This window comes from Lolium perenne, chromosome 3 (assembly GCF_019359855.2).
Source record: "Lolium perenne isolate Kyuss_39 chromosome 3, Kyuss_2.0, whole genome shotgun sequence".
NCBI lineage: Eukaryota > Viridiplantae > Streptophyta > Magnoliopsida > Poales > Poaceae > Lolium > Lolium perenne.
Window position 1 is genome coordinate 101506373 of NC_067246.2, and position 25802 is coordinate 101532174.

The following is a 25802-nucleotide window of genomic DNA, read 5'->3' on the forward strand; positions in this document are numbered from 1 at the left end:
GTAAAAACAAACTTAGAAAAAACTGCTCTAGAACTGGATTCAATGAATAAGATATTGAATAGAAAATTTACTAAGAATTTGAAAATTCAAATTAATGCCGTACCCTTCAATCAAACATACTCCCTCCGTTCTCTTTTAATTGACTCAGATTTAGTACAAACTAAATTTGAGTCAATTAAAAAAGAAACGGAGGGAGTAGAATAGTTTACGAGAAATCGGCGGAAGCAGAACACACAAACACCCCCGTCGTCGTCGGGTCAAACCAAGCCCGCTCCTCCACGATACCACCGCGCACGCCGCCGACGCACGCTGCGCCCGCACGGCGCGTGCATGGGCGACCCGGCGCCGCCGGCGTGGATGGCGGCCGCGGCCCGCAAGTGGCTCGAGGACGCCGGCGCCATCGGGAAGGACGCCGCAGGCGGCGGCGGCGGCCGCAGGGCGTTCAACGCTCTGCCGCTGTCCGGCGTGCGCGTGGCCCTCGCCGAGCGCGGCCGCGCCCTCTGCTCGCTCCGCGTGCCCGCCCACCTCACCGTGCGCACGCCCTCGCCTGTCTCTGAATCGATTTCCTCTTGCTGGGCTGCAATTGATTCTACTCTGCGTGTGAGCAGGACGCGGAGGGGAACTGGCACGCGGGGGCGATCGCTGCGGCGATGGACGACGTCTGCGCGGCGGCGATCATGTCGGTGGAGGGCATCATCAAGGTCTCCGTCCACTACGACATCTCCTACTTCGCACCGGCCAAGCACCATGTGCGTTCTCTTCCCTGTTCCTCCTCCAAAGGCAACAAAAAAAATGGTTTGTATATTTTGGTAAAAATGTATTCTTGCGATCGGTATGTTGATAGCAACGACCAATTTCAGCTAGCAATTTCACATGTCTAATCATTCAATTCTATCGGTAATCTAGGCTGTCAGTACCAGAAAGTGATAAACTGTTAATTTGATTATGAGGGATGTTTATGCATAATCAAATACTTCCACATCTGACCAAACTGGTACTCAAATAAATTATCAGAAAGAACATTACTTATATCACACTGTTAGGGGCTTAGGGCGGCGATTAGGTTGTGTGGGCGGCGGATTATCATATAAAACTAGATTAGGCGAGTTTGGTCTTTCCAGGAAAGCTGCTTTTTGGGCCAAAAGAATCATGTCAATTATTCAACGTGTGCTTTTTGAAGTCGTATTAGAGTATCCATCCATAGATGCTTTTTTTTTTAGAGCTTTCAACAATTTCTTATTCTTGTAACAAAGTTACTCTACAATCTCTTCTTTGAATAGTTAGGCTTAGGCCACAGACAATGCAATGGTGGTTTCTCCACCAAGACTTGCATAGTTTTGTTTCCTCTTCTGTCGTTTATGCAACACAATGCAGCGGTTATGTTACCATAGAAGGGATATTCCGGAACAAATTTAGGCTGTGTCATTTTCAGGCGCGGCACACCGAGCTTTAAGGGTACATTCGCATCACGGTCCAAACAAAGTATTAGTTCCACATGCCAGCATTCCAATTTCAGACGTTTTTCAGTTTCCATCAAGTCCCATTTTCTGAAGTTGCCGAAATTCAGGGTTTTTTTGACGGTTAAGTGGCAGTAGCTCTGCCTTTGCATTATATAGAAGAAGCAGTTTAAAAAATCCAGAAATTCAGGTTTTAGTTGCTTTCTTTTTTCGTTCTCGCGCATACAAGTGTTTTTTACAAAGCTGAAGTGAAAACTTGTTGAAATGTTTTTAGGATGAAGTGGAGATGGATGGGAGGGTGGTGGACCGGAAAGGGAGGATGACGGCGGTGACGACCGAGGTTCGTAAGAAGGAGACTGGCGAGCTAGTGGCGATTGGACGGCAGTGGATGACCACTTCCAGACCAAAGGGGTCTCAAGGAAGCAAGCTATGATAAGCTTGTTGTGCTGTATTCAGGGGCATTCATAATTGGTCTCTTTACACCATCCTAAATCGGCTAGAAGTTCGTAAGTCATTTTTTTTTCAAAACTAACCAATTACCTGCATTGGTCATTAATTCATTATGGTAGCGCTTGTTGTATGTTTGGAATATGCTGATTTTGACGGGCTCTTTCACAACCTTTGATGAACACCCTTAGCCGTGTTCAATTCCTCGAGCGATCATCATTAGCTCAATTCACATAATTTATCACCATGAAACACAATTAGTTTACTATAACTAAAGTTTGAGCTTTACAATTGTTACTTGTATTTCGTTAAGTTTAATAAACATAAGGCTATAGGCCCGGCTTTATATATAAAGCCATACGGCAACCACAAGAGTATGATAGCTTACAAACCAAATCCTGGCCTCACCCAGCCCCACACATCAAGATCATACAACGTTCGATCAAGTACCAAAGCAAACGGAGTACAAGACACAAGCACACACACACAGCCACAAAGATCGCAAATGGCTTCATCCAGCTTGTGCGCGCGTTGTCGCCTGGAGCCTCCTAACCCCTTCCATCACCACGTCCAGAGTCGCACGGTGACATGGGCATACCCTTTGGGTACCCATTATTAGTATACCTGGCTCGGCCCAATATGGAGAAGACCTAATATGGAGAAGGCCCAACAAGGCAACCCGAAGAAGTAGTCGACTAGGACTCTTGTAAAACCCTAGGCTGGTTGCATATATAAAGCTAGCCAGGGCACCCGAAAGAGAGAGGACAACAGATAGACAGAATAGAGACAACATAGATCCGCCTATGGCGACACCCTGTAAACATACATATGATCATATACTGGATTGCTAGCAGCACGTAGGGATCCTCCACCGAGGGGACCCGAAGCTGGGTAAATCGTGTGCCCAATCTCGTCCCCGGAATCTCCATCGTCGCTCTTCCCGAAAACCCTAGTCTACAATACGTAGGCATTGCCGAGGTGATCCCTCGTCAATTGGCGCCGACCGTGGGGATCGCGACGACTGGATTTCGTTATCCAGGCGAGATCCTTATCATCTTCAAAGCTTGGTCGCTTCCGTCGACGTAAACAAGCAGGTGGCGGCGCGCCGATCTACATAAACGAAACATATGCGGCGCAGCAAGCAAGAGACCTCATCCGAAGATATAGACATATCAGGACTGGTTCTGTGTATACGGTTCCAATCAAGAAAGATCAGATCATCTATCAAATCGGTGCAATTTTTGTGTCTACAGCGGGCGTCCCAAGGTCAGGCCAACACACTCGGCGTTTGCCTTAGGCCGTTCCAAGGCGCTGCTAGCAGAGACTCAGGAAGTTAAAGAAAGGAAAGATCAATCAAGACGGCAGGAGAGAGAGGCGGCATGTCTCCTCGAGGAGTGTGCACGCACATACACCCATCAATTTGTGTCCAAGATTGAAAAGCTAGCTGATCGAACGGGAGAAAGCATCGGATGGCGGCCGCACTCGGCGAGATCAGCTCGTTCCGTCTTGTCGTCGAGTTGCTTCCACAATTTTTTTTTTCTTTTTCTTCATCGGATCAAAAGATCCTGAATCAAGTCCCAAGACGCGCACCATGGTCAGCAATACAAACGGTGTATACCAAAATCAGATGAATTTCCATCCGCCGTAAGGACCAAGTCGATTGATTACCGAGCCGGAAATTGCAAGCAACAATGACGATCTAATTGTTTCCAACACAAGGATCATCGATCAATCGATCAGGTGCTATATTTTCAGTTAACTACTACTCGCAATATTTATTTGGTCAAATACTTTTTTGGCTCGTACTATTATTTGCTCGTAGATTTTTTGCGTCGTAATATCATTGCAGATCAGAACAAATTTCGCTTACTTTGCTTTGACGACCCTATTTGCCATTACGCACTTGCTACGTTCGGGGGCTGCCTGTCGTGAACTCGACAGCGTGCACCTCGTCACGCTCGGGGGCTCACCCATCGCGGATCCGCTACATCGACTACTTCCGGCTAGGCGCCGGGCGAATACATCGACTGTGTCCGCCGCACGACCTCCTTTCACGTCGGCTCCGCCACAGCTGATAAAAAAGCTAAGTGTCCCTCTTTCAAGATTCAATTATTATTTACTTTCGCCACACCCGAATACTCGGAGGCTGTACCATTACTTCGTTACCACAAATATGCTCGATTACTTGGTGAAATTCTTTTCTTCGTCTCTGGATATATCTACTTCGGCTAAGTGGATTTATTTTCGGCTCGATGGAATTATTTTTTTCGGATCAAGGGATTCATCTTCTTCGGCTTATTGGATTCCTTTTCATCGGATTCATCTTATAAGATTCATTTATATGAATATTACTGGCTTACTCTTATACAACATTACCCGAGGCGTTTCGGGTCACTGGATTTTTCATCGAGGATTATTACTGGATTTATTTTCTTCGGCGGATTCATCTTCTATATTACTGGATTCTTCGGTTCAATGGATTAATCTTCTATGATTATTACTGGAACTATTTTCTTCGGATCAATGGTTTCATCCTCTATGATATCAGCGAATTCATCTTCTATGGGTATTACTGGATTTTTCAGGTCAATGGATTCATCCTCTATGATATCGATGGATTTATCTTCAATATATGCTCTATATTTAATGGTGTAATCCTCAATATGGACTCATCTCAAATACTTCATCTGGGAGTCATCTTCATACATTATTGACAATGGCTTCATCTTAAATGGCTTCACCTTATATGATGTCGCGACTCCGTCAACTTATTTCGACATCATGGCTAATACTCGGGGGCTCGACCGTGATTTCGCCTTGGGTCACGACTGCGACACAACAATCATGACATCACCTCAGCAACGCTCGGGGGTTTGGCTATTTCTTCATCAACAATTTCGTGGCATCCACTTTTGCTATTTGGTAGTTTCTACTTTGGCTGGATTTCTTATCTACACTCGAAGACTTCATCATGCATCGACTTCATCGTGTCCAAAAAGCTAAGTGTTCTTTTATTTTGCACAAAGTTGATTATCATTTACTTTTGCCGCACCCGACGCTCGGGGGCTGCACGGCATATATTCACTTTACATATCATCAAATCCGAGCATCTAACACCGCATGCGAAAAAGAGAGTCAAGGAAAAGATAGAAAAAGTTTGTTTATTTGTGCAGAAGATAGCAAATTTCAAAGTATATAAAAGAGCACCCGACGAAATTTTCTTCAAAAGAGAACCCGACAAAATCTTCTTCAGGGAGGAACCCGACGAAATCAAAAGAGCACCCGATAAAATCTTCTTTAGGGAGGAACCCGACGAAATCAAAATAGCACCCGACGAAATCTTCTTCAGGGAGGAACCCGATAAAATTGTGAGAGAACCCGACGAAATTTTTTTCAAAAGAGAACCCAATGAAATTTTATTCAAGGAGTTGCCGAAGAATTATCCTCAAGGAGGTGCTGAAGAATTATCCTCAAGGAGGTGCCGAAGAATTATCCTCAAGGAGGTGCCGAAGAAATTTTCCTGAAGGAGGAACCCGAAGAATTGTCCTCAAATAGGACCCGAAGAAATTTTCCTGAAGGAGGAACCCGAAGAATTGTCCTCAAGGAGGACCCGAAGAAATTTTCCTGAAGGAGGAACCCGAAGAATTGTCCTCAAGGAGGACCCGAAGAAATTTTCCTGAGGGAGGAACTCGACGAAATTATCATCAAGGAGAAACCAAAAAAAAAAAAAAAGAGGAGTAGAAAAAAAAAGGGAGGAAAAAAAAGAGGATGGACAAATCTTCGGGTCCATTGACTCGTCATTTGTTTTGAGCAAGAGCATCGGCGATGTGCCTGACGACAATATAGAAGAACCAATATATTCGGCTGTCTCATCAAGCCCGAGAGAAAAATATAGAAGAACCCGCAAAATGGGTCATTGCATCAGCAGAACAAGGCACTCGACAATATATTCTCAGAACGCCAAAGTTGCGATCAATTTCTGAATGCCGCAAATTTGCGAAGGTAAGACCCCAGATCCGTTCTGCTGGGCGTGGCATCGCCGAAGACTGCGCTCTGCTACTTTTATCCGTATCAACAAATACGAAGAAAAATCCTAACGGACGCGTTAGGTACCCGATAAAATATGACTGGGACTCGACAGAATGGTAAGACCTTAAGCGGCACCTGTCGAGTTAACACCAGTATCCCGAGATCATGTCCAGGGACGTGATCTTGAAGTAGGTTTTTGCGGATTGCCACTAGAGCAGTTAACTAGTACCTGATCCGTCAGATGAACTAGCCCCAATTACCATTATCCCTGTACAATATAGATATGGATGTCAAATAAAAATAGCAAAGACCTGGAGTCGATAAAAAAGAGGGGCTGTGCCAAGTTGTTTATTGAGTAGTACAACTCGAGCCTATGCCTAGGTGCAAGCACCTGCTCATAGGCTCGGGGGCTACTCTTATCGAGAGTATTGTTCATCCTCCCGATAAGATACAAGAAAGAGGAAAAATTGTGGTGTCGATTAAAAGCAAGTTGAGCCTACACCCAAGTGCAAACACTTGGCTGTAGCCTCGGGGGCTACTCCCATCGGGAGCGCTGGTCGCGCACCCGATAGAAAATAACTTCGACATCATCTATGACAATCAAGGTTTGCAGACTCAACTCGATTCTACGACTCGAGTGGAGCCTACTCCCATCGGGAGCACATGGATTTCATCGAGTCCTCCAGAAATATAGTTAAGTTCTTCATCGAGTAGTACAACTTGAGTCTATGCCCAAGTGCAAGCACTTGCCCATAGACTCGGGGGGCTACTCCCATCGGGAGCGCTGCCGCGCACCCGATAATTTCAAGAATCGTCGACATCATTTACGCTACACGTGATCTGCGGCATGGACCTCGCCTTGAATTTTTCTTCGACTTCGGAGATTGTTATGCTTGGAGTTTCTACGCAAGTCTGCGACTTCCCTATAAACTCGGGGGCTACTGACATGGGCATACCCTTTGGGTACCCATTATTAGTATACCTGGCTCGGCCCAATATGGAGAAGACCTAATATGGAGAAGGCCCAACAAGGCAACCCGAAGAAGTAGTCGACTAGGACTCTTGTAAAACCCTAGGCTGGTTGCATATATAAAGCTAGCCAGGGCACCCGAAAGAGAGAGGACAACAGATAGACAGAATAGAGACAACATAGATCCGCCTATGGCGACACCCTGTAAACATACATATGATCATATACTGGATTGCTAGCAGCACGTAGGGATCCTCCACCGAGGGGACCCGAAGCTGGGTAAATCGTGTGCCCAATCTCGTCCCCGGAATCTCCATCGTCGCTCTTCCCGAAAACCCTAGTCTACAATACGTAGGCATTGCCGAGGTGATCCCTCGTCACACGGTCCCTCGGTCTGACCAGAACCCTCCAGCGCTGCATATATGAGTGCATGTGGAAGAAGACATCAGCAGGGTTATTGATAAGCTTTCCTTCCATAGCTAGTTTATTCCTAATGTTCCAAAGCGCCCAACATTGGGCCGCAAAGGTGAACCAGGCTAGCCTACGAAGTGACCCCGAAAGACTTTGGACAAGAGCGATGAACTCCCCAGCCCCTGCTGGGTTCCAATCACACCGTAGGAGCTCCCTAGCTCCTGCCCATGCCAACTTGGCCAGGTAGCATGAGAAAAAGATATGGTTACAATCCTCCTGTTCCCCACAGAAGGCACATGCCCCATTAGTTGGGCCATTCCTCTTCGCCACTTGTACTCCCGATGGAAGGCGGCTTCTGATGAGTTGCCAAAGGAAAACCCTAATCCTAGGCGGCACCCTCGTCTTCCAGACCTCCCTAAAGTGAGTCACAACCGCCCCCTGCGAGAGACATCCGTAGATGGACCTAGTGGAAAAGGCCCCGGATGGTTCAAGAGCCCACGAGACTTCGTCCTCGCCCTCCGAGAAAGGATGAAGGTCGAAGATCCTGCAAAGGTTTTCCCATTCCACAACCTCCGCCGTCCCAAAGGTCCTCCGGAACCTAATATGCCACCCGTTGGCATCCCGCACTCCCGCAACTGTGGAAAAGTGGTTGTCACAGCACTCAAAGAGGCGGGGGAACAGCACTCTCAAGGGACCCTTCCCTGTCCACCAGTCGAGCCAGAAGTATGTGCGTCTTCCGTTCGCAACCCTGTGCCTCGCGCCCAGTTTGAAATACCATTTGATTTTGTGTATTGCATTCCAAAACTGGGAACCCTTAGTCGGCACCAGCGGGGAGAAGAGATCGTTCCCCCTAAGGTATTTGGCTCTGAGCAGGTCCGCCCATAGACCCTCTGCCCCCTGGTAAAGTTTCCAAATCCACTTCAACATCAGCGCAATATTCATCAATTTTGTGTTAAGGATTCCCAATCCTCCAAGCTCCCGTGGCTTGCACACCGTCGCCCAATCGACCATGTGGTACTTCCTCTTATTCCCTGCTCCTTCCCAAAAGAAGCGGGCTCTGGATTTATTCATATCCCCGTGTGTCGCTTCGTGGAGAAGATAGATCCCCATTGCGAACATCGACAGACTCGACAGGCACGAGTTGGTCAGCTCCAGTCTCCCCGCAGAGGCCAGAAAGAGTCCCTGCCATGGGTCAACCCTATGGCCCACTTTCTCCGTCAGGAAGTACCAGTCAGCCACCGAGAGGGATTTATCCGAGACCGGAAGGCCCAGATAAGACATGGGAAGGCTCTCGAGGTTGCAATTAAGCAAGTCGGCGACCCTACGCCGCTCCGCGTCGTCCACCCCTGTGACAAGCGCCTCACTCTTGGTGAAGTTGATCTTGAGCCCCGACATGTTCTCGAAACAGAGCAAAAGGAGCTTGAGGTTTGCAATCCCGATGTCAGAAGGCTCAGTCATGATCAACGTATCATCAGCATATTGGAGATGCGTGACTCCCCCTGGAATCAGGTGTGGCACAACCCCCTGGATGTGGCCGCTCTCCTTGGCCCTGGTTAGGATGGCCGCCAGGGCATCAACCATGAAGTCAAAAAGAATAGGGGATAGGGGATCCCCCTGCCGTACCCCCCGGGCATTGCGGAAATATTGGCCAATCTCACCGTTGACGTTGATCGCCGTCTGCCCACCCGAGACAAGTTGCATCAATCTGTGCACAACCCCTGCTGAGAAACCCTTCCTCAGTAGGACTTCACGGAGGAACTCCCAGTTCACCCGATCATATGCTTTCTCAAAATCCAGCTTAAGCAGAATGCCCTTGAGCTTCTTAACCCGTAACTCATGGGCAATCTCGTGGATAGCCAACACTCCCTCGTGTAAGCAGCGGCCTCTAATGAAGGCCGTCTGGCTCCTGTCAATCGTCCTATGTGCAATCGGGGTCAGTCTAGTCGCATACGCCTTAGCTATAAACTTAAAGATCACGTTGATGAGCGCAATAGGCCTGTACTGTCTAATCGCTTCCGCTCCTCTGACCTTCGGGATCAAGGAGATGATACCATAGTTGAGGCGTGCAATGTCTACTCTCCCTAGAGCAAAATCGTTCAGGATGTTGAGAACGGGTCCTTTAAGAATCTCCCAGAACTTCTTAAAGAACACCACCGGTAGCCCGCCAGGGCCAGGCGCCGAGTCCGGTTTCATCTCGGCGAGCACAGCATCAAGCTCCTCCGGCGTAAAAGTGAGTGCAAGTTCTTCATTCTCCCCTTGAGAAACCTGCTCCTCCACCGGCCAGAGGTCCGGGCCCAAGGAGAACACTTTCTCCTCCCCCACCGAGCCCATAAGGCCCTGGTAGAAACCGTATATGTGATCTACCAAGTCCTGTTGCACGGAAATCTCCCCAGCTTCCGTGATCAGGCGGGGAATCATGCATTTCCTGCGTCTACCGTTGGCGAAGGCATGGAAATATGCCGTGCACGCGTCCCCCTTAAGCGTCCACTGCACTCTGCTCCTCTGTTTCCAATATTCCTCCTCTAGGCTGTCCATCACAATGATCTGATCCTCCAAGCTGTATCGGAGGGCCCATCCCTCCTCATCCAAACCATTAGCATCTGCCATCTCATCTAACCCCTGGATCCGCTTGACCAAGTCCTCGCGGAACACCCGACGCTCCCTCCCTAGATTCGCTCCCCACCCTTTGAGGAATTGCCTAAGCCCTCGAGCGATGTGCTGCCAAAGGTCAACACTCGACCTCTGTGTTCCTGCAGCCGATATGGCAGATGCCAACCTACCCCGGACCAGCTCCCCAAAGCCCGGTACCCCAAACCACCACGTCTGAAAGAATAACCGTGGTGATCGCTTAAGACCTTTCTCCCTGTTGTCCAAGATCAGAGGACAGTGATCCGAACCGATCCTTGTGACCGCCGCAAGGGAAGAAAGGGGGAACACCATCTCCCAAGATGGCGAGACAAAGACTCTGTCCAGAACCGACCTAATCGGAGAGGCCTGGTTATTAGTCCAAGTGAAGCGGGCCCCTGCCCGACAGATTTCCCTCAGGGATAAGCTAGCCAGGACGTCATTAAATCGGCGCACCCGTGGCCAATTAACCACCCCATTACTCTTATCTTCCGCTCGACGGACCAGGTTGAAATCCCCTGCTACCACAATAGGAAGTAGGCAATTGGAAACCTCCCTCTCGAGCTCTCCCAGAAACTCAGATGTCCGCGAGTGATCTGCTGGACCATACACCAGCATGAAGCGCCATTTAAGATTGTTATTCCTCTGTAGAATGTCAGCGCTAAGAAAGAAGGAGCCCTTTCTCCAGAACCCAACCTCAAAGAATTCATCCCTGAAGCCTAGCAAGAGCCCACCCGAGTGCCCCGCCGCCGGCACCCAATTCCAGTTGAATTGGCCACCGTGTTCAAGCCAACGCAGTTCTTGTGCCGAGAAATCCTGTTTAATAGTCTCTTGTAGGCCAATGATATCGACTTGCTCAGTCTTGAAGATGTCCTTTAGCTGAGACCGCCGCCCCGGCGCTCCCCAGCCACGTATGTTTTGGATAAGGAACCTCATGCGGCCCCTCGGCGCTTAGAAGAGTTCTTCCTGACCGTGAGCGAGGACTTCTTCCTCCTCCTCTTGGGAGCCTGGGTGGTGCGACCCTTCGCCCCATCCAAGTCCGGCACTGCCGCCGTGGCCAAGTGTGTCCCGTTCACCTGGTCGTCCTCCTCCCCCTCGGAGGCGGTGGACGCCGCCTCTTCATCCCGAAGAGGCTGCCCCACCCGAGAATCGGAGCCCTGCTCCTCGAGGGCACCCTGCCGCTCCTGCGCAGGGGCCATGCTGGTCGTTTCCGCCGCCTTGCGGGCTTCCGACTCAAGCTGGAGCCTTCTAGCCGTGGCCGCCAGCGCAGCCTGAACTTGTTCCTTAGCGCGAATAATGGACAGAGCCTCCCCCGGGCAGCCCAAACTAGGAGAGAAAACTATGCAGCTATCCTTGACTACAGAGGAGAGATGGGAGTCGGGTAGGATGTCAAGGATGGCGAAATCCGTACCTTTGTCTGCCTTCTTGTTGTTGGTGCCGGCCGTCTCCAGGTTCTTGTCGGCCGCGAGCTGCTGCGCCTTCTCCATCACCGTTGTCGAGGCCGCCGTCCCCTTCCCGTGACGGGCGCTCTTGCGCACCGCCGAGGCCGGCTTGCTCGCCGTCTTCCGCGCGTAGGGGATCGCTGCCGACCGCGGGCCGCGCACCACCGGAGTGGCCGTCCTCGCCTCCTGCAGCAGGTCCTGTACCATCACCTGTCCCACAGCACCAGCCTCCTCACCAACCGCCTCGCCCAGCACCACCACCTCCGCCACCGTCGATATGCCAGCCCCGGCCTCCCGCCGTGCCACCTTGGCCGGTGGTCCCAAGGGGTCTGGGCTGTCCACCGACCAAGAGGAGGGGGGGTCCGTCACCGTGGAGAGCGAGGAGCCCTCCAGGCCAGCCCTGCCTGCCTCAGTCCCCATCGGCGTCGCCTGCAGCCCCTCCGGCCCGTACAGCTCCAGGGATGGGAACGAGAAGGGGATCGCCGTCCCCTTAAGGTTTGACCCATACTGATCCAGCGCCAGACCACCAGGCGCCGGCCCCTTCCCAGGCGGGGGAGCGGACTGGGACCCCTGTCCCACAGCTGCCGCCCCCAAGACGGTCTTGCCGGTAGTCCCCGTCGAAACTGACTTGTCCTTCTCCGGCACCGCATCCTTCTCCTTCTCGCTGTCCTTGTTCTTCCTGCGCCGGTGTCTGTTCCACTCGCTGTCCGAGGAGAAGCCGTCAGACTCCTCGTCCTCATCGTCCTGACGAGCCGGAGGTTTGGGCGGCCCCCCTGATCCCCCAGCGCCCCCACGCGGCGGCGCTTCAGCTTGCACCCCCACAGTGAACCCTTCCCCGTTCACGAACACTTGAACCGACCCCTTGATCCTTTCCGGGAACCGACAATGGAAGCGCATGCGGATCGGCTCCGTGTCCCTCTTCTTCAACGACAACTCATCCACCTCAAACGGCCTTCCCACCATCACGAAAGCAGCCATGAGCCTCTCCTTAGTCGCCAGATCCTCAGGGACCCCGGTCAGGCGAACCCACGTCGACGGCAGCAGCACACTGGGCCTAGGAGCCAGAAAAGCCTCACGGATAGCCGTGTCAGTCCTGCTCAGCGGGAGGAACAACTTTCCGCTGCCCGTGCTCAGCTTGAGCGTCTCGCGGGATGGGAAGACAACGGAAAACTCTACCTCCGAGAGCTTGCGCACTTGCCAGTCCCAAAGCTCATCCACCAGATGCTTGAGTTCATCGGACAGCTGTTCCTCCGAAAGGGGCTTCCCCTTGAAGCTAATGATCGCCGCGAACACCTCCCCGGGTGCCTGGCTACCTCTCAGCGGCTCTACATCAATGTTATAGAACCCGCCCCCGGTGATCGCGTGGCCCATGGATTGCAGCCTCAAAGTCTTTCCCCTCGACGGACAGTTCGCCGAGGAATGTCCTCACGCTGCAGATCACACAGAGGGGCTCGAAGGTGCATTCCGATTGGAAATGTCCCTCGCGGCCACACTTGAAGCACTCTCCTCCGGCCGGTGTTCCACCCTTGGAAGCACCAGCCTTGTTCTTCCCCTTCGCCAAGGGTTGCTGCCCCCCTCCGGCCGCGCCCTGCGCCTTCTTGAAAGGTTTAGCCTTGTTGATATGCTGGCGATGGCCGCCCGCGCCACCACGGTCTCCCTGACCCGCGGCAGCCGCCCGGTCTCCCTGACCCCTGGCGCGCATCGCCTCTTGTTGCCGCTGCCATTGCTCCTCCTCCCGCCGTTGTGTCGCCTCACGACGCTGTTGCTCTTCCCACCAAGGCGGCGGTGGGCCCCAATCCTCCCGGCCACGCCCCTGGTAGCGGTGGTCAGCACTCTGGTAGTGGTACTCGCCGCCATGGTAACCACCCTCGAGCCTGCCGCCGCCCTCAAGCCGTCCGCCACGGCCCGCACCGGAGCCGCGACCCTCACCGTGGTCAAAGTCCCCGCCGTCCGCCCGCCACTGGCTCGCCTCCCCCTCCAGCCTCCTCTTCCGCCCTTCCTCGAACCCTCTGTCCATCACCGCCGCAGCAAAGGAGCGAGAGAGAGGGGGCGGTGGCGCGATTTTGCGGAGGAGTCGATGCGGCGGCGCAAACGGGTCGTTGAGCCTCTGCCTAACTTCACTCGCACGAGCAGGAAACCCTAGGGTTGGGATCGTGCATCCCTTAGGCAGCCAAAGCCACCTAAAGAGGCTCCCCTCCCGTCGGCTGGGCCTCACCGAGCCAGGCGGGTTGGGCTCCCCCTCCACCTGGGCCAAGGACGGCCCAGCGTCCTGAGAGATAGTCAGCCAGGAGCCTCCCTCGGCGTCCTCCCCAAAGCCCTCTGGGGTGCTGCACAGAAGTAGCCCAATTGGGCCAAGCGGCCCAACAGCCGGCCCACGCGGGGGACAGGCCGCGGCCCCCGAGCCACGCGTGCCTCCCCCGACAACCTCGGCCACCCGCATCCCTGGCGGCGCCGAAACCGGAGCCTCCGGCGTCCCCGGCGGCACCGCCGCCGTCCGCAGAGCATCCGTCTTGCCCCCAGCCGGCGCCGACGCAGGACAACGGGCGGCACCCCCACGTGCCCCTGCACCTCGTGGGCGGCGCCCATCCAGAGCACACAAACGGCGGCAGCGGGGCGTCTCCCGCGGCCGGAATCGAGAGCCCCTTCCGCCGGGCGCGAACGCCGACCGCCTCCCGAGCCTGAGCTCCCCGCCCAGCTCCTCTGCGCGCCGGACGAAGCCGTCCAACCGCAGCTCCGACGGTGTGTTGCAAGGTGAGCCCGGCTCACCCACATCTGAGACCTCCACTTCTTCAGACTCGGACGCCGGTGAGGCCTCCCCATCCACCTCCTCCAGCGCCCAGAACCGGCCCCGGCAGCTCCCCGCTCCCGTGGTCGAGGGGGAAATCGGCGCCCCCATCCCGGCGTGCCGACCCTCCCCGCCGCCGCCGCCCGCGGGGCTCGGAAATTCAAAATCGCCTCTCAATCGCCAGATCCGCCAGAATCTACTGTAGCACACAGCCAACCACTTGCTTTCGCCAGATTCGTTAAGTTTTGAGCCTTGGCAGAACAGTAAGCTCTTCAAATTGTCTATATTTGGTTCTATTGATTTACTTAGTATGAATATACAGTCTCCATAGTTACATCTTTTCTCACCTCTCCGGTATTTCGTTAAGTTATTGGTCTACCAATCACTCAATGGAGGTGGGCTTTAACGAATGGAGCTAACTGAATATCAAACTAAATCAAAGCCGCGGCAGAACAGAAAAAAAGTTCATCTTCGCTTATTTCCATAATTCATTTCCCCTAAAGAGACGAATGGACCACCAAAATGCTTAAAGTATAGTCTTGCAGAAACTAGCATATAGCAAGAAGTAGCGTACCAGACCCACGATCCGACACCATTCCTTGGAGCTTCACTTTGACCAAACGTTGCAAGAGTCGCGCCCTCTTTGCGCGCGAGCTGGTGTGCCCGCTGCAAGGCTGGCCATGGCCAGCGCCGCATCGCAAACTGAGCACTCCCGATCCCCACCCGCCCCGCGGCCGTGGCTCCTCCTGCTCCGCTCCGGCGCGGCGGACGCGGCTACTCTGCCGCCCTGGGTCGTTTGCCTCACTTTTTTTTAGATAAAAGGCATCTAGTGCCCGACTTTAAATTAATAAAGCCCTCGAGGTTTGAAACATAGTATGGTTACAATGCTGCGGCATACAGCTTAGCCGAAGGAACAAGCTAACAACATAGCAAGAAAACGAAACAGGGGCGATCCAGCCTAAGTCATGGCGCCACGTCAAGAGGAGTCGCGTGCGCCTGCGCCATCGGAGATCCTTGCTGGTCGCTTGCCACCACGTCCGCGTGCAAAAGTCTTAATTGCCTTGCCATCTCCAACAGGTTTGCTCTGTCTTGAGGCTTTGCGAGAGGCGTCCACAGCTGCAAGAACACGACAGTTTTATAAAGAAGGTTAGCAGGTTTAGAAATCACCCTAGATTCAAAAACGTGCTTGTTGCGAACTTGCCAAAGCGCCCAGCTTTGCGCCGCAAAAAGGGTTCAAATAAGACGGCGCGGACGGCCCGAAAAACTGGAGACGATGGCAAAAAACTGGGCAAAAGAGGTAGGGGACCAGCGACAATCGAGGAGCTGCCTTGCCACACTCCACATAAATCTAGCGAGCGAACAAGTGAAGAAGATATGATTTGTGTCTTCTGGCGCATCACAGAGGGCACATCTCCCAGTTGCCGGGCCAAACCTGGAGGCCACCAACTGGCTAGATGGGAGGCGATCAAGGATCAACTGCCAGGTGAAAATGCGAATCTTAAGAGGGAGTTTGGCTGCCCACACATCCCTAGCATGCGCAACAGAAGCTCCCTCGGACAGTTTCTTGTACATGGATGACACGGAGTAGCAGCCCGAGGGGTCAAGGATCCAGGTGATGGTGTCAGCTCCCGGAGCAAGCCTGGTTTCCTGAAGTTTGGGGAGCAAACTGGCCCATTCCTCTCTGGCCTGAGGACCAAAGGCTCGACGGAAGCGAAGTCCCGAAGAGGCAGTGCAAGCGGAGGCAACAGAGATTTGCTGGTTTTTGTTGCTTTCGCCTCTAGAAGGTTCAGAAGGAGAAAAAATGGTCGAGATTGCTGTCAGAAAATGTATGGACCAAATTCACTAACGTAACCCGTTCAGTTAACCAATCGATCAAAAAGAAAATAGGTAGAGTTACTACATCATCCCGTCGAAAAATAGCTCAGTACGATATTATTTGAGGACGCATATTCGGGAGACGATAATTTTTCAACCGTGCAACGGCGTGACAATTTCAACCTCAAATTTAGTTTTAGCAGTAATTTTTTGTGAGGCGAAAACAACGTATATGTTTCTAGAAAGCAATTTCTCAGTACACATCTTGAACATTGCCGATGTAAACTATGAAACACGCCGTTAACTACTTACTATTAGTTATTTAAGACCACATATTTCTCCACCGGTCATTTTGCAACGACACATAGGGTAGTAATTTTTTCACGAACCTTCAACCTCAACCGTGGTTATGTACATTAATTACCTACCGATATTTTTTTTAGTAGTGCATGATTCTTCAATGCTGATTCAAAAAAAATAACCAACATCCGCTCCCTCTTTTACTCGGGAAAATAATGTTGTGTTCTTCTACGGTAACATCAAAAAAATATACTTACTCCACCATCCATCACATTTTCACCTGAGATGATCTTCTTTTATGGTAACTTTATAAAGATAGATTTACTCTATCACCCATTGCCTCTTTCGGCCGAAGAAATACTACCATTTCCTTTTGTAGCAACACTGAAAACAAAAACACTCCACCATCCGCCACCTATTTCATGGGTACTTCTGTGGTACTTCAGCAACCCAAATATTGTTTCTATAATATTTTAACCAACGATCTATAAACAAAAGCACTCCACGATTTTCTGCCTATTTCACTGACATTTCTGTGGTACTTCGATAACCTAGGTATTATATTATTTTACAAAATTGTAACCAACGATCTTCATACCAAGGTGTTGCGGTCAGAAACCCACCGGCGAGCAGCGACGGGTAACACAGTAGAGCCGGGAACAACTTAGTGCTGCGGCTGGCCCTGGTCCCTCCGAGCGATGGCCCGCAAAGCCTCTGGTACGCACGTCCGATGCTGGTGCAAGGGCGTGCCACCTGACCTATACCTGGTCAGGAAGGTGATGGAGATGCCTCGCTTAGTTTCCTGCATGGCATACACGTAAACATTAAATACGAGCCTCGATCGGCTCTCAGGTTATCCTGTGAATCGGCTCAAGGAGCCGATCCACCCATGATTCGTACGAGGTGCACGAATATATGGTGGTCCTGCTTGATCAAGATAAAGCTAAAGCGATCTACGACGATTTAGGGTTTTCACCGCATAATCGGATCATCCTACTCACGATTGGGCCTCGCAGTCACGTACGGTGATCGTAAGCCGGTCCTAGACAAGGCCTAAAAACCAACGCGAGGTTGATCCTCGGAACATCCTGTCTAGGGCTAGCAAACGACACCCTACGCGTCGCTGGATCCTCCAACCCTTTGTAAGGCCTAACTATTGCAGATATTAAACTAATCCTTGAAGAACAAGGAGCAACCGTAACGGATCGGATCTACTAAATAATGATCAAGCGGGGTGCCGCCCCTACACCTAAGATAGGTGTAAGGGCGGCTAGATGTATAAGGGTTGCACTACGACAGCATATGATACGAAGAACAATGCTAACCCTAACACATCTAAGATAACTACGTTGCTCGCCATCAAAAAGGCTTCAGTACGAGCAACGCATGAACAACGAAATAAGCTTATGCTGCCTAGATCGCAAGATGCGATCTAGGCAGCATGATGCTTACCGGAAGAAACCCTCGAGACGAAGGAGTTGGCGATGCGCCGAGATTGATTTGTGTTGAACGATGGTTGTTGTTTATTTCATAAACCCTAGATACATATTTATAGTCCAGGGGACTTTCTAACGTGGGAATAATCCCAACCGTGTACGAGGCAAACTCTACCTAACCAATACGTAATCTACTATATTAAGATACACGGGCCAACTAGCCCAAACTTTGCATAACAGGCCGATTCACGTATTTCTTCCATGTATATTCTTCAAGTCCATCTTGATCGCGGCCCACCTCTGACTCGGTCAAATTCTGGTGATAACACATGCCCCCCTGGTTTTGGAATTGATAATTCCAAAATCACTCTGCTTTTCCTTCGTCGGGTCATGTCGTGGCAGAGCAGAACCGTCGCAGTATCCTTTATCATGATGCCTTGCCTTCTCAACTTCTCCGCGTGACCTGGCAGTTTTTTTTTCTTTTAGGCACCACTTCCTCGGAAACTGCTGTGGCATTGAATTTCCACTATATCCCCTTTTATTTAACCGCTCCAAACAGTTTGCCTCCGCATCCCCTTCGCATTAGCACTCCAAAAGCCCTCCTGCGCCACCATGTCTTCTTCCTCCTCTGTCTCATCGGATCTTTCCACCCAGTCTTCCTCTTCCCGCGAGCCGACGCCGGAGCCGAACCCGGAGGAGGTTCACGCGGCCAACACCCGCCGCGCCATCGAGGCCGGGGAGGAGCCCAGTCATGACTTCTCCGTCTGGTCAGAGGACGACAAGTCCTTGACCGACGGGGAAAGTGACCTCCGCTTCCTCGCCGACGGGAAACGGAGGAGGAGAGCGATGACGATCGCTTCTCCTGCGACGACTTCACCTCTCCCGAGGAGGAGGAGGAGGAGAAGGAGGAGGAAGAGGAGGAGGACGACACCTCCTCCGACGAGCCGCCGGCCAAACGGTTCTGCCCCTGGCCGGGGAACCTCAGCGACTTCGACAGCGACGACGACGATGCTGACGAGGAGGATGAGGACAACGAGGGCCCGGCCGGCGGCCGCTGGAGTAGCGCCGACAGCGGCGACGACGGCGATGACGAGGACAGCGACGGCCCTTAGATAGGACCATTAGCATAGGATCAGTAGTAGTAGACGGGGCAATGTATCCCCTAGTACTTCCTTTTGGGAGCAATCAGCTCTTTATGTAAGAAATCTTGCTTATCAATGAAGAATTTCCCCAATTTGACTTTGCCGATTTCCCTTGAGCCAATTTAGCCGATTTCCCCTCATACTGATTCTGCCGATTTGTCCACTTAGCCAATGCTTAATGAGCCGATAGCAACACATCGGTCCTTTACGATCCATCCTCCAATTCTTCAACTGATGACCCTGAGATCTGGTGGATAATGTGAAGTCCTCAAGAGAGCCTTTAAATTCTTCCAACCAGGCCCAACGATCTTCTCCTGCATGAACTCACCATTTTTGAAGGAGGTTGTAATGAAGGATCAGCCGATGACGCCTCAATCGGCTTCCAAAACAGAGCATCTACCGGGCCAGCTGCCCCCCGAGCCTCAGCCAAGGCGAGAATACTGGTAAGGATGCACAGATCAGGCAAAAGGCTTGGAACTCAGGTAATTCTGACACAGCCACCCTGCCGACTCAGTCGCTCTTGACCCCATCGATTACTTCTTCCTCTGTTGAAAACCGATATTGTAGACGAAACACTACAGTACTATTGCAATCGGCTCATTGCAGCTGAAGAAGCTCTCATTGTACATTCCCTTCAAGGAAACAGAAGCTCTTGAAGCCGAACTGAAAACCATCTTGGCGAAAATCTGGGCCTTGAGCACATAGCCGGTAGGTCTTGCGTAATTGTACTAGAGTCGATGGCTGTGCATCGGCTGTATGTCATGAATTTTTTTTTCTTTACTGGCCGATTTTTTCTAATCGGCCCCTAATATTTCACTGCGCACATGTTCACCTGCACATGTTCATCTGCACATGTTCATCTGATTAGATGCCCCCCGAGCCGAATCTGTCAGGTAACTGCAGATATCGGCTCTGTAATTTAGCCAAGGCACCGTATTTGCACGTCGGCTTCGGTAGGACCAATGTTGATTTTCCCTGACTCATCAGCCGACGTAAACCGCTGCCCAGTAGATCGACGTTGTATACAAGCAGAACATGTGGTGAGGATAATTTTGGCCGATTGCTGGAATCGGCCTCCATATTGATCGAAGCGTTCAATGAAGGTTTTGTAATGTTCCTTCATAGATCTTTGGGGGCCGATCCCAAGGATCGGCCTCGCCACATTTGCTCATCGGTTTTCTCTTGCTACACGGTCAGGCCAGTGGATAAGACCAGCCTAACCCTGCCCTTCGTCACGTCGATGCGCTCGCAGTCGTCCAAATTGGGTGCCTCGTGTAATCCTGGAGCACTAAACTCCGTCGGAAGGACGAGCACCATGTTTGTGCCAGCCGATGTTTCATCATCGGCTTTCCTTTGCTTGGGGCGCCACTCCATTTTCCGTGGTCGACCCTCTTCATCCAGGGTTCGCTGAATTTTCGCGGCCAGATCAGGCCGCGCCTTTCTTAGCGTGTGCAGGTATAACCTTTCAGCTTCCTCCAAGCCGCGCAATCGCTGAACCCTACGCTTTTGGGAACGGCTGAGTCCATCAGGGCACCACCTTGGCCAGTGGTACCTGTCTTCTTCTTCTTCCAGATCCTCGAGATCTTCCAAATCCTCGAGATCTTCCACCCGAGGGGACTCAGCGCGTTTGCTTCGAGGTGTGAGAGGCCCTAAGCGTTGGAACACGGACACGTTAGCTGCCTCCTTCTTCTTCCGGTTACATTCTGGGCAGTTGCCGATTGTAGGCAATCGGCTCATTCCTGAATCCCAGCAGTGTCTGAAGAAGGGGCAGTCCCAGTGCCTATCCTCGTCGTCCTGCTCCCTCGACTCTTCCTTGGCACGGCGCTCGTACTCCTCTTCGCGATCATGCCGACGATGTCTCCTGGTGTCCCTAGCCAGACGGTCTCTATCATCATCGTCGCTGGATCGTCGGCGTTGGCTATATTGACTCACATACTTATTGAGGAGGTGATCAGAGAGGGGTCGCTGATATCTTATGTTCTTTACTTCTCCCTCTGTGACGTAGCGCTGGCCATCGTGACGGAGCCGATCGCGTGGAGCGGCCTCCTCTGTGTCCTTGCTACGAGAGCAGCTGCCCTCGTCTCCATCCTTGCCAGAGTGGTGTCCAGGTCCTACCATGTTGATGCTGAACGAGGATCCTGGCTGGCAACCTTCAGGGTAAGTGCATTCCACCATGTTAACGGCGGGGAAGGGGTGGGTGTCGACCTTCATGGCGTACTGGTTGAAAATCAGACGTCCTTGTTCTATCGCCATTTGGATCTGCTGACGCCACACCCTGCAGTCGTTGGTGGCATGGGAGAGCGAGTTATGCCATTTGCAGTATGGCTTTCCGTTCAGCTCCTGTACCGTGGGGATTTTGAGGCCTTCGGGTATCTTCAACTGCTTTTCCTTGAGTAGGAGGTCGAAGATTTGCTCCGTTTTAGTCACGTCAAAATCGAACCCTCTAGGCGGACCTGGTGGCTTTACCCATTTGCAGGACACGGGGGTTGCCCCCCGAGTCCATTCAGCCACTGCTACCTCTTGATCTCCCGCAGAGCCTTCGTCTTCATCCGCCTCAACCAGGACTACCGCACGCTTGAATTTGTCCTGGTACAAGTCCGGGTGGCGCTGTTCATATGCTGACAGTTTCTGAACCATGTGCGCCAGTGAAGGGTAGTCTGCTTGGGAGGCCATATCCTTGATTTGTGAGGCGAGGCCCACCACTGCCAACTCGACTGCTTCTTTTTCAGTCACACGAGCCGAATAACATCGGTTCCTCAGATTTCTGAAGCGCTGGATGTATTCCGCCACGGTTTCTCCACGCTTCTGACGTATTTGAGCTAGATCGGCAATGCCGGCCTCGGAAGCTTCTGAGTGAAACTGCATGTGGAACTGTTCTTCCAACTGCTTCCAAGTCCGGATCGAGTCCGGTGGCAACGAAGTGTACCACCCGAAAGCCGATCCCGTGAGGGACTGTGCGAAGAACCTCACGCGTAGTGGATCCGACGCTGAGGCCGTTCCTAGCTGTGCCAAATATCGGCTCACATGCTCGATGGAGCTGGAACCATCTGATCCACTGAATTTGGAGAAATCAGGGAGCCGATATTTGGGTGGTAGCGGGACCAATTCGTACTCATCGGGGTACGGCTTGGAATAGCCGATTGTCCTCCTTTTCGGCACCATGCCGAACTGATCTCTCAGTATAGTACTGATTTGATCCACGGTGCTGGCTGCAGGAGTCGAACTCTGAAGATTCGCCGAGGTGGCGTACTTAGCCAGCCATGCTTGCTTTTCCAGCTCTGAGCCAACTGCAGGAGTTGTGCTCTGGAGGTTCGTCGGAGTGGCGTACTTAGCTAGCCACGTCTGCTTCTCAAGATCTGTCGCTGACGTTCCTCCTGCTTTTCCAGAAATCCCTGTTGTCGCGGCCTGGTTTGTGAGTGCCCAGTTACCGCAGTCCGGCACGTATGTGCACATGTATCCGTGAGGGATCTCCTTAGGCGTCTCATGCAAGAACTGGCAGTCACTAGGGTCACCACCGATCTTGTAGAGATGAATGCCGGTGAATTCGGCACTTCTGGTGCTGCCAACGCAAATGGCAGCGGTGGACGGGACTGGAGTGGCATCTCTCCTTGGTATGTCCCGAGAGCTGGTCCTGACGGGGAGTACTGGTGCCTCATGATCTCCTGGATCACCCGAAGAGCGACGCACTCCAAAGTGTTCACCAGGTTCTCAGAGTGGCGGTGCAGCGAGTGAGCCACCATGTAGTTGATCTCCTGACGTAGGGACCTGGTGCGTTCCTCTGACGGGGCAGACATGTCTATCCCATCGAGCGCACCATCAGGCGAGAACCCCTTCCACCTGATGCCATGTGAACGGGTTCTGTGAAAAGAGCCGATGAGGTCGGCCTCGAGGATAGCTTTGACCTCGTCATACTTCTTCTTGAGCTCGTCGGTCAGATCCTCGTACGTGACTGGAGTGCCGTCCGCCATCTCAGATGTAGATGGCGATGTGGTTGATGTCGAAGCTTGTCCCACCGGGCGTGCCAGAATATGTTGCGGTCAGAAACCCACCGGCGAGCAGCAACGGGCAACACAGTAGAGCCGGGAACAACTTAGGGCTGCGGCTGGCCCTGGTCCCTCCGAGCGACGGCCCGCAAAGCCTCTGGTACGCACGTCCGATGCTGGTGCAAGGGCGTGCCACCTGACCTATACCTGGTCAGGAAGGTGATGGAGATGCCTCGCTTAGTTTCCTGCATGGCATACACGTAAACATTAAATACGAGCCTCGATCGGCTCTCAGGTTATCCTGTGAATCGGCTCAAGGAGCCGATCCACCCATGATTCGTACGAGGTGCACGAATATATGGTAGTCCTGCTTGATCAAGATAAAGCTAAAGCGATCTACGACGATTTAGGGTTTTCACCGCATAATCGGATCATCCTACTCACGATTGGGCCTCGCGGTCACGTACGGTGATCGTAAGCCGGTCCTAGACAAGGCCTAAAAACCAACGCGAAGTTGATCCTCGGAACATCCTGTCTAGGGCTAGCAAACGACACCCTACGCGTCACTGGATCCTCCAACCCTTTGTAAGGCCTAACTATTGCAGATATTAAACTAATCCTTGAAGAACAAGTAGCAACCGTAACGGATCGGATCTACTAAATAATGATCAAGCGGGGTGCCGCCCCTACACCTAAGATAGGTGTAAGGGCGGCTAGATGTATAAGGGTTGCACTACGACAGCATATGATACGAAGAACAATGCTAACCCTAACACATCTAAGATAACTACGTTGCTCGCCATCAAAAAGGCTTTAGTACGAGCAACACATGAACAACGAAATAAGCTTGTGCTGCCTAGATCGCAAGATGCGATCTAGGCAGCATGATGCTTACCGGAAGAAACCCTCGAGACGAAGGAGTTGGCGATGCGCCGAGATTGATTTGTGTTGAACGATGGTTGTTGTTTATTTCATAAACCCTAGATACATATTTATAGTCCAGGGGACTTTCTAACCTGGGAATAATCCCAACCGTGTACGAGGCAAACTCTACCTAACCAATACGTAATCTACTATATTAAGATACACGGGCCAACTAGCCCAAACTTTGCATAACAGGCCGATTCACGTATTTCTTCCATGTATATTCTTCAAGTCCATCTTGATCGCGGCCCACCTCTGACTCGGTCAAATTCTGGTGATAACACAAAGGCATGGTCGAGTTTTAGATGCTTCTTCATCTGTTTTTGAAAAGGAATCCCGCACTCCTAAACCTAAAAATGCCGTTTATAAAATAATGCCACACCGTAGACAACACGGGCGCGGCGTGCGCCGCGCCGCAAACTTCCTAGTTCCATTTCATACACTTTTCAGTTTCCATCAAGTCACAGTTTCTGAAGTTGCAGAAACTCAGGTTTTAGCTGCATTTTTTTCCTTCTCCTGTGTGCATTTTTTTCTTTCACAAAGCTAAAGTAAAAAAAAAAACTTGCTGCAATGTTTTTAGGACGAAGTGGAGATGGATGGGAGGGTGGTCGACCGGAAAGGGAGGATGACGGCGGTGACGACGGAAGTCCGTAAGAAGGACACTGGCGTGGCGAGCTGGTGGCGATTGGGCGGCAGTGGATGACCACGTCTAGACCAAAGGGAGCTCAAGGAAGCAAGCTATGATAAACTTGTTGCGCTATATTCCCGAACATACTAAGGCTATGACATTTTCAGCCGCGGCACACCCAGCATTAAAAGCACATTCTCATCATGGCCCAAACTAAGCATTAACTCCACATGATAGCATTCCACTTCAGACGTTTTTCATTTTCATTCAAGTCACATTTTCTGAAGTTGCAGAAATTCTTGTTTTAGTTGCATCTTTTCGTTCTAGCTTGTGCAAGTGTTTTTTACGAAGCTGAGGTGAGAACTTGCTGAAATATTTTTAGGACGAAGTGGAGATGGACGGAAGAGTGGTTGTCCGGAAAGAGAGGATGACGGCGGTGACGATGAAGGTCCGAAAGAAGGAGACATGTGAGATGGAGGCGATCAACCGGCAGTTGATGACCACGTCTAGACCAAAGGGAGCTCAAGAAAGCAAGCGATGATAAACTTGTTGTGCTGTATTCAGTGGCGTTCATCACTGGTTTCTTTACACCGTCTTAAACGGGCTCCCGCTACGCAAGTCATTAAAAAAACTAACCAATTATCTCCATTGGGCATTACGCCGATTTTGACGGGTTCTTTTAAAATATGTGGTGAACACCCTTAGCTGTGTTCAATTCCTCGAGTGATCAGCATTAGCTCGACGGGCCTAATTTTTCGTCATAAAAAAAACAATTAATTTACTGGATCTAGGGTTTGAGTCAACCATTAGCTCGAGTGATCAGCATCTTGCTATCATGATTGAAGCATCCACATCCGTAACTTCATCGGTTATACAAGCTGAAGCAAAAGCACTGCTACTAGCAGCAAGACTGAAGACGCTACCCAACATCGACCTGCTGACCTTTTTAACTGAAAATCAAAATCTGGCCAGGAACTAGACAAAATTATTTCCCTATCGTCTCTCTTAGCGTATGCGGTGGACATGCCCTAATATTAACCGAGGTTTTCTTCTAACGATAGGTTATATACCGGGTACCCGTGGTTCTACACTTGGCAAACCTCCAAACACTTGGCATCGGCGGTTTCTCCAGCGGTGACCATCCATCGATGGAGGAGGAGGAAAGGTAGGCCTCCATGTCCATCTCATACCCAAGCAAGTTCTTCCATGAGTCACCGTCATCAGCGAGCTTGTTGACGACTTCGTCATGGAGGTTCAACACGAAGGTGCCCCTGTGTCCGCTAGGCCTTCCCATGGTGAACAGGACGAGACCGCTTTTCTCGCCAAACCACCGCAGCTTGATCGCGGTGTTACGGTGTGACATCTTCATCTGGGGCATCCGCAAGTGTTTCTCGTCACGACAGATCCC

General features: G+C 51.6%; 1 protein-coding gene across 2 annotated transcripts; it reads left to right on the plus strand.

The window, feature by feature from the left end:
• Nucleotides 1-220: 220 nt before the first annotated feature.
• Nucleotides 221-24707, plus strand: LOC127342009 (uncharacterized). 2 transcript variants are annotated; one of them, XM_071828060.1, is made up of 3 exons: nt 221-531; nt 609-749; nt 24347-24707. In XM_071828060.1, the coding sequence occupies exons 1-3, from the start codon at nt 331-333 to the stop codon at nt 24467-24469; spliced, it is 465 nt and encodes a 154-aa protein (XP_071684161.1). In that variant the 5' UTR covers nt 221-330; the 3' UTR covers nt 24470-24707. The 2 variants fall into 2 exon arrangements, with proteins under 2 accessions (XP_071684161.1, XP_051223910.1); XM_051367950.2 differs by lacking the exon at nt 24347-24707 and adding an exon at nt 1732-2105 and having other exon boundaries at nt 229-531.
• The last annotated feature ends 1095 nt before the right edge of the window (nt 24708-25802 follow it).

Coding starts and splice junctions, on each gene's coding strand:
- LOC127342009 (XM_051367950.2), top strand. CDS start 331: ATGGGCGACCCGGCGCCGCCGGCGTGGATGGCGGCCGCGGCCCGCAAG. Junction 532..608: donor GCGTGCCCGCCCACCTCACC/GTGCGCACGCCC, acceptor GCGTGTGAGCAG/GACGCGGAGGGGAACTGGCA. Junction 750..1,731: donor TCGCACCGGCCAAGCACCAT/GTGCGTTCTCTT, acceptor AAATGTTTTTAG/GATGAAGTGGAGATGGATGG.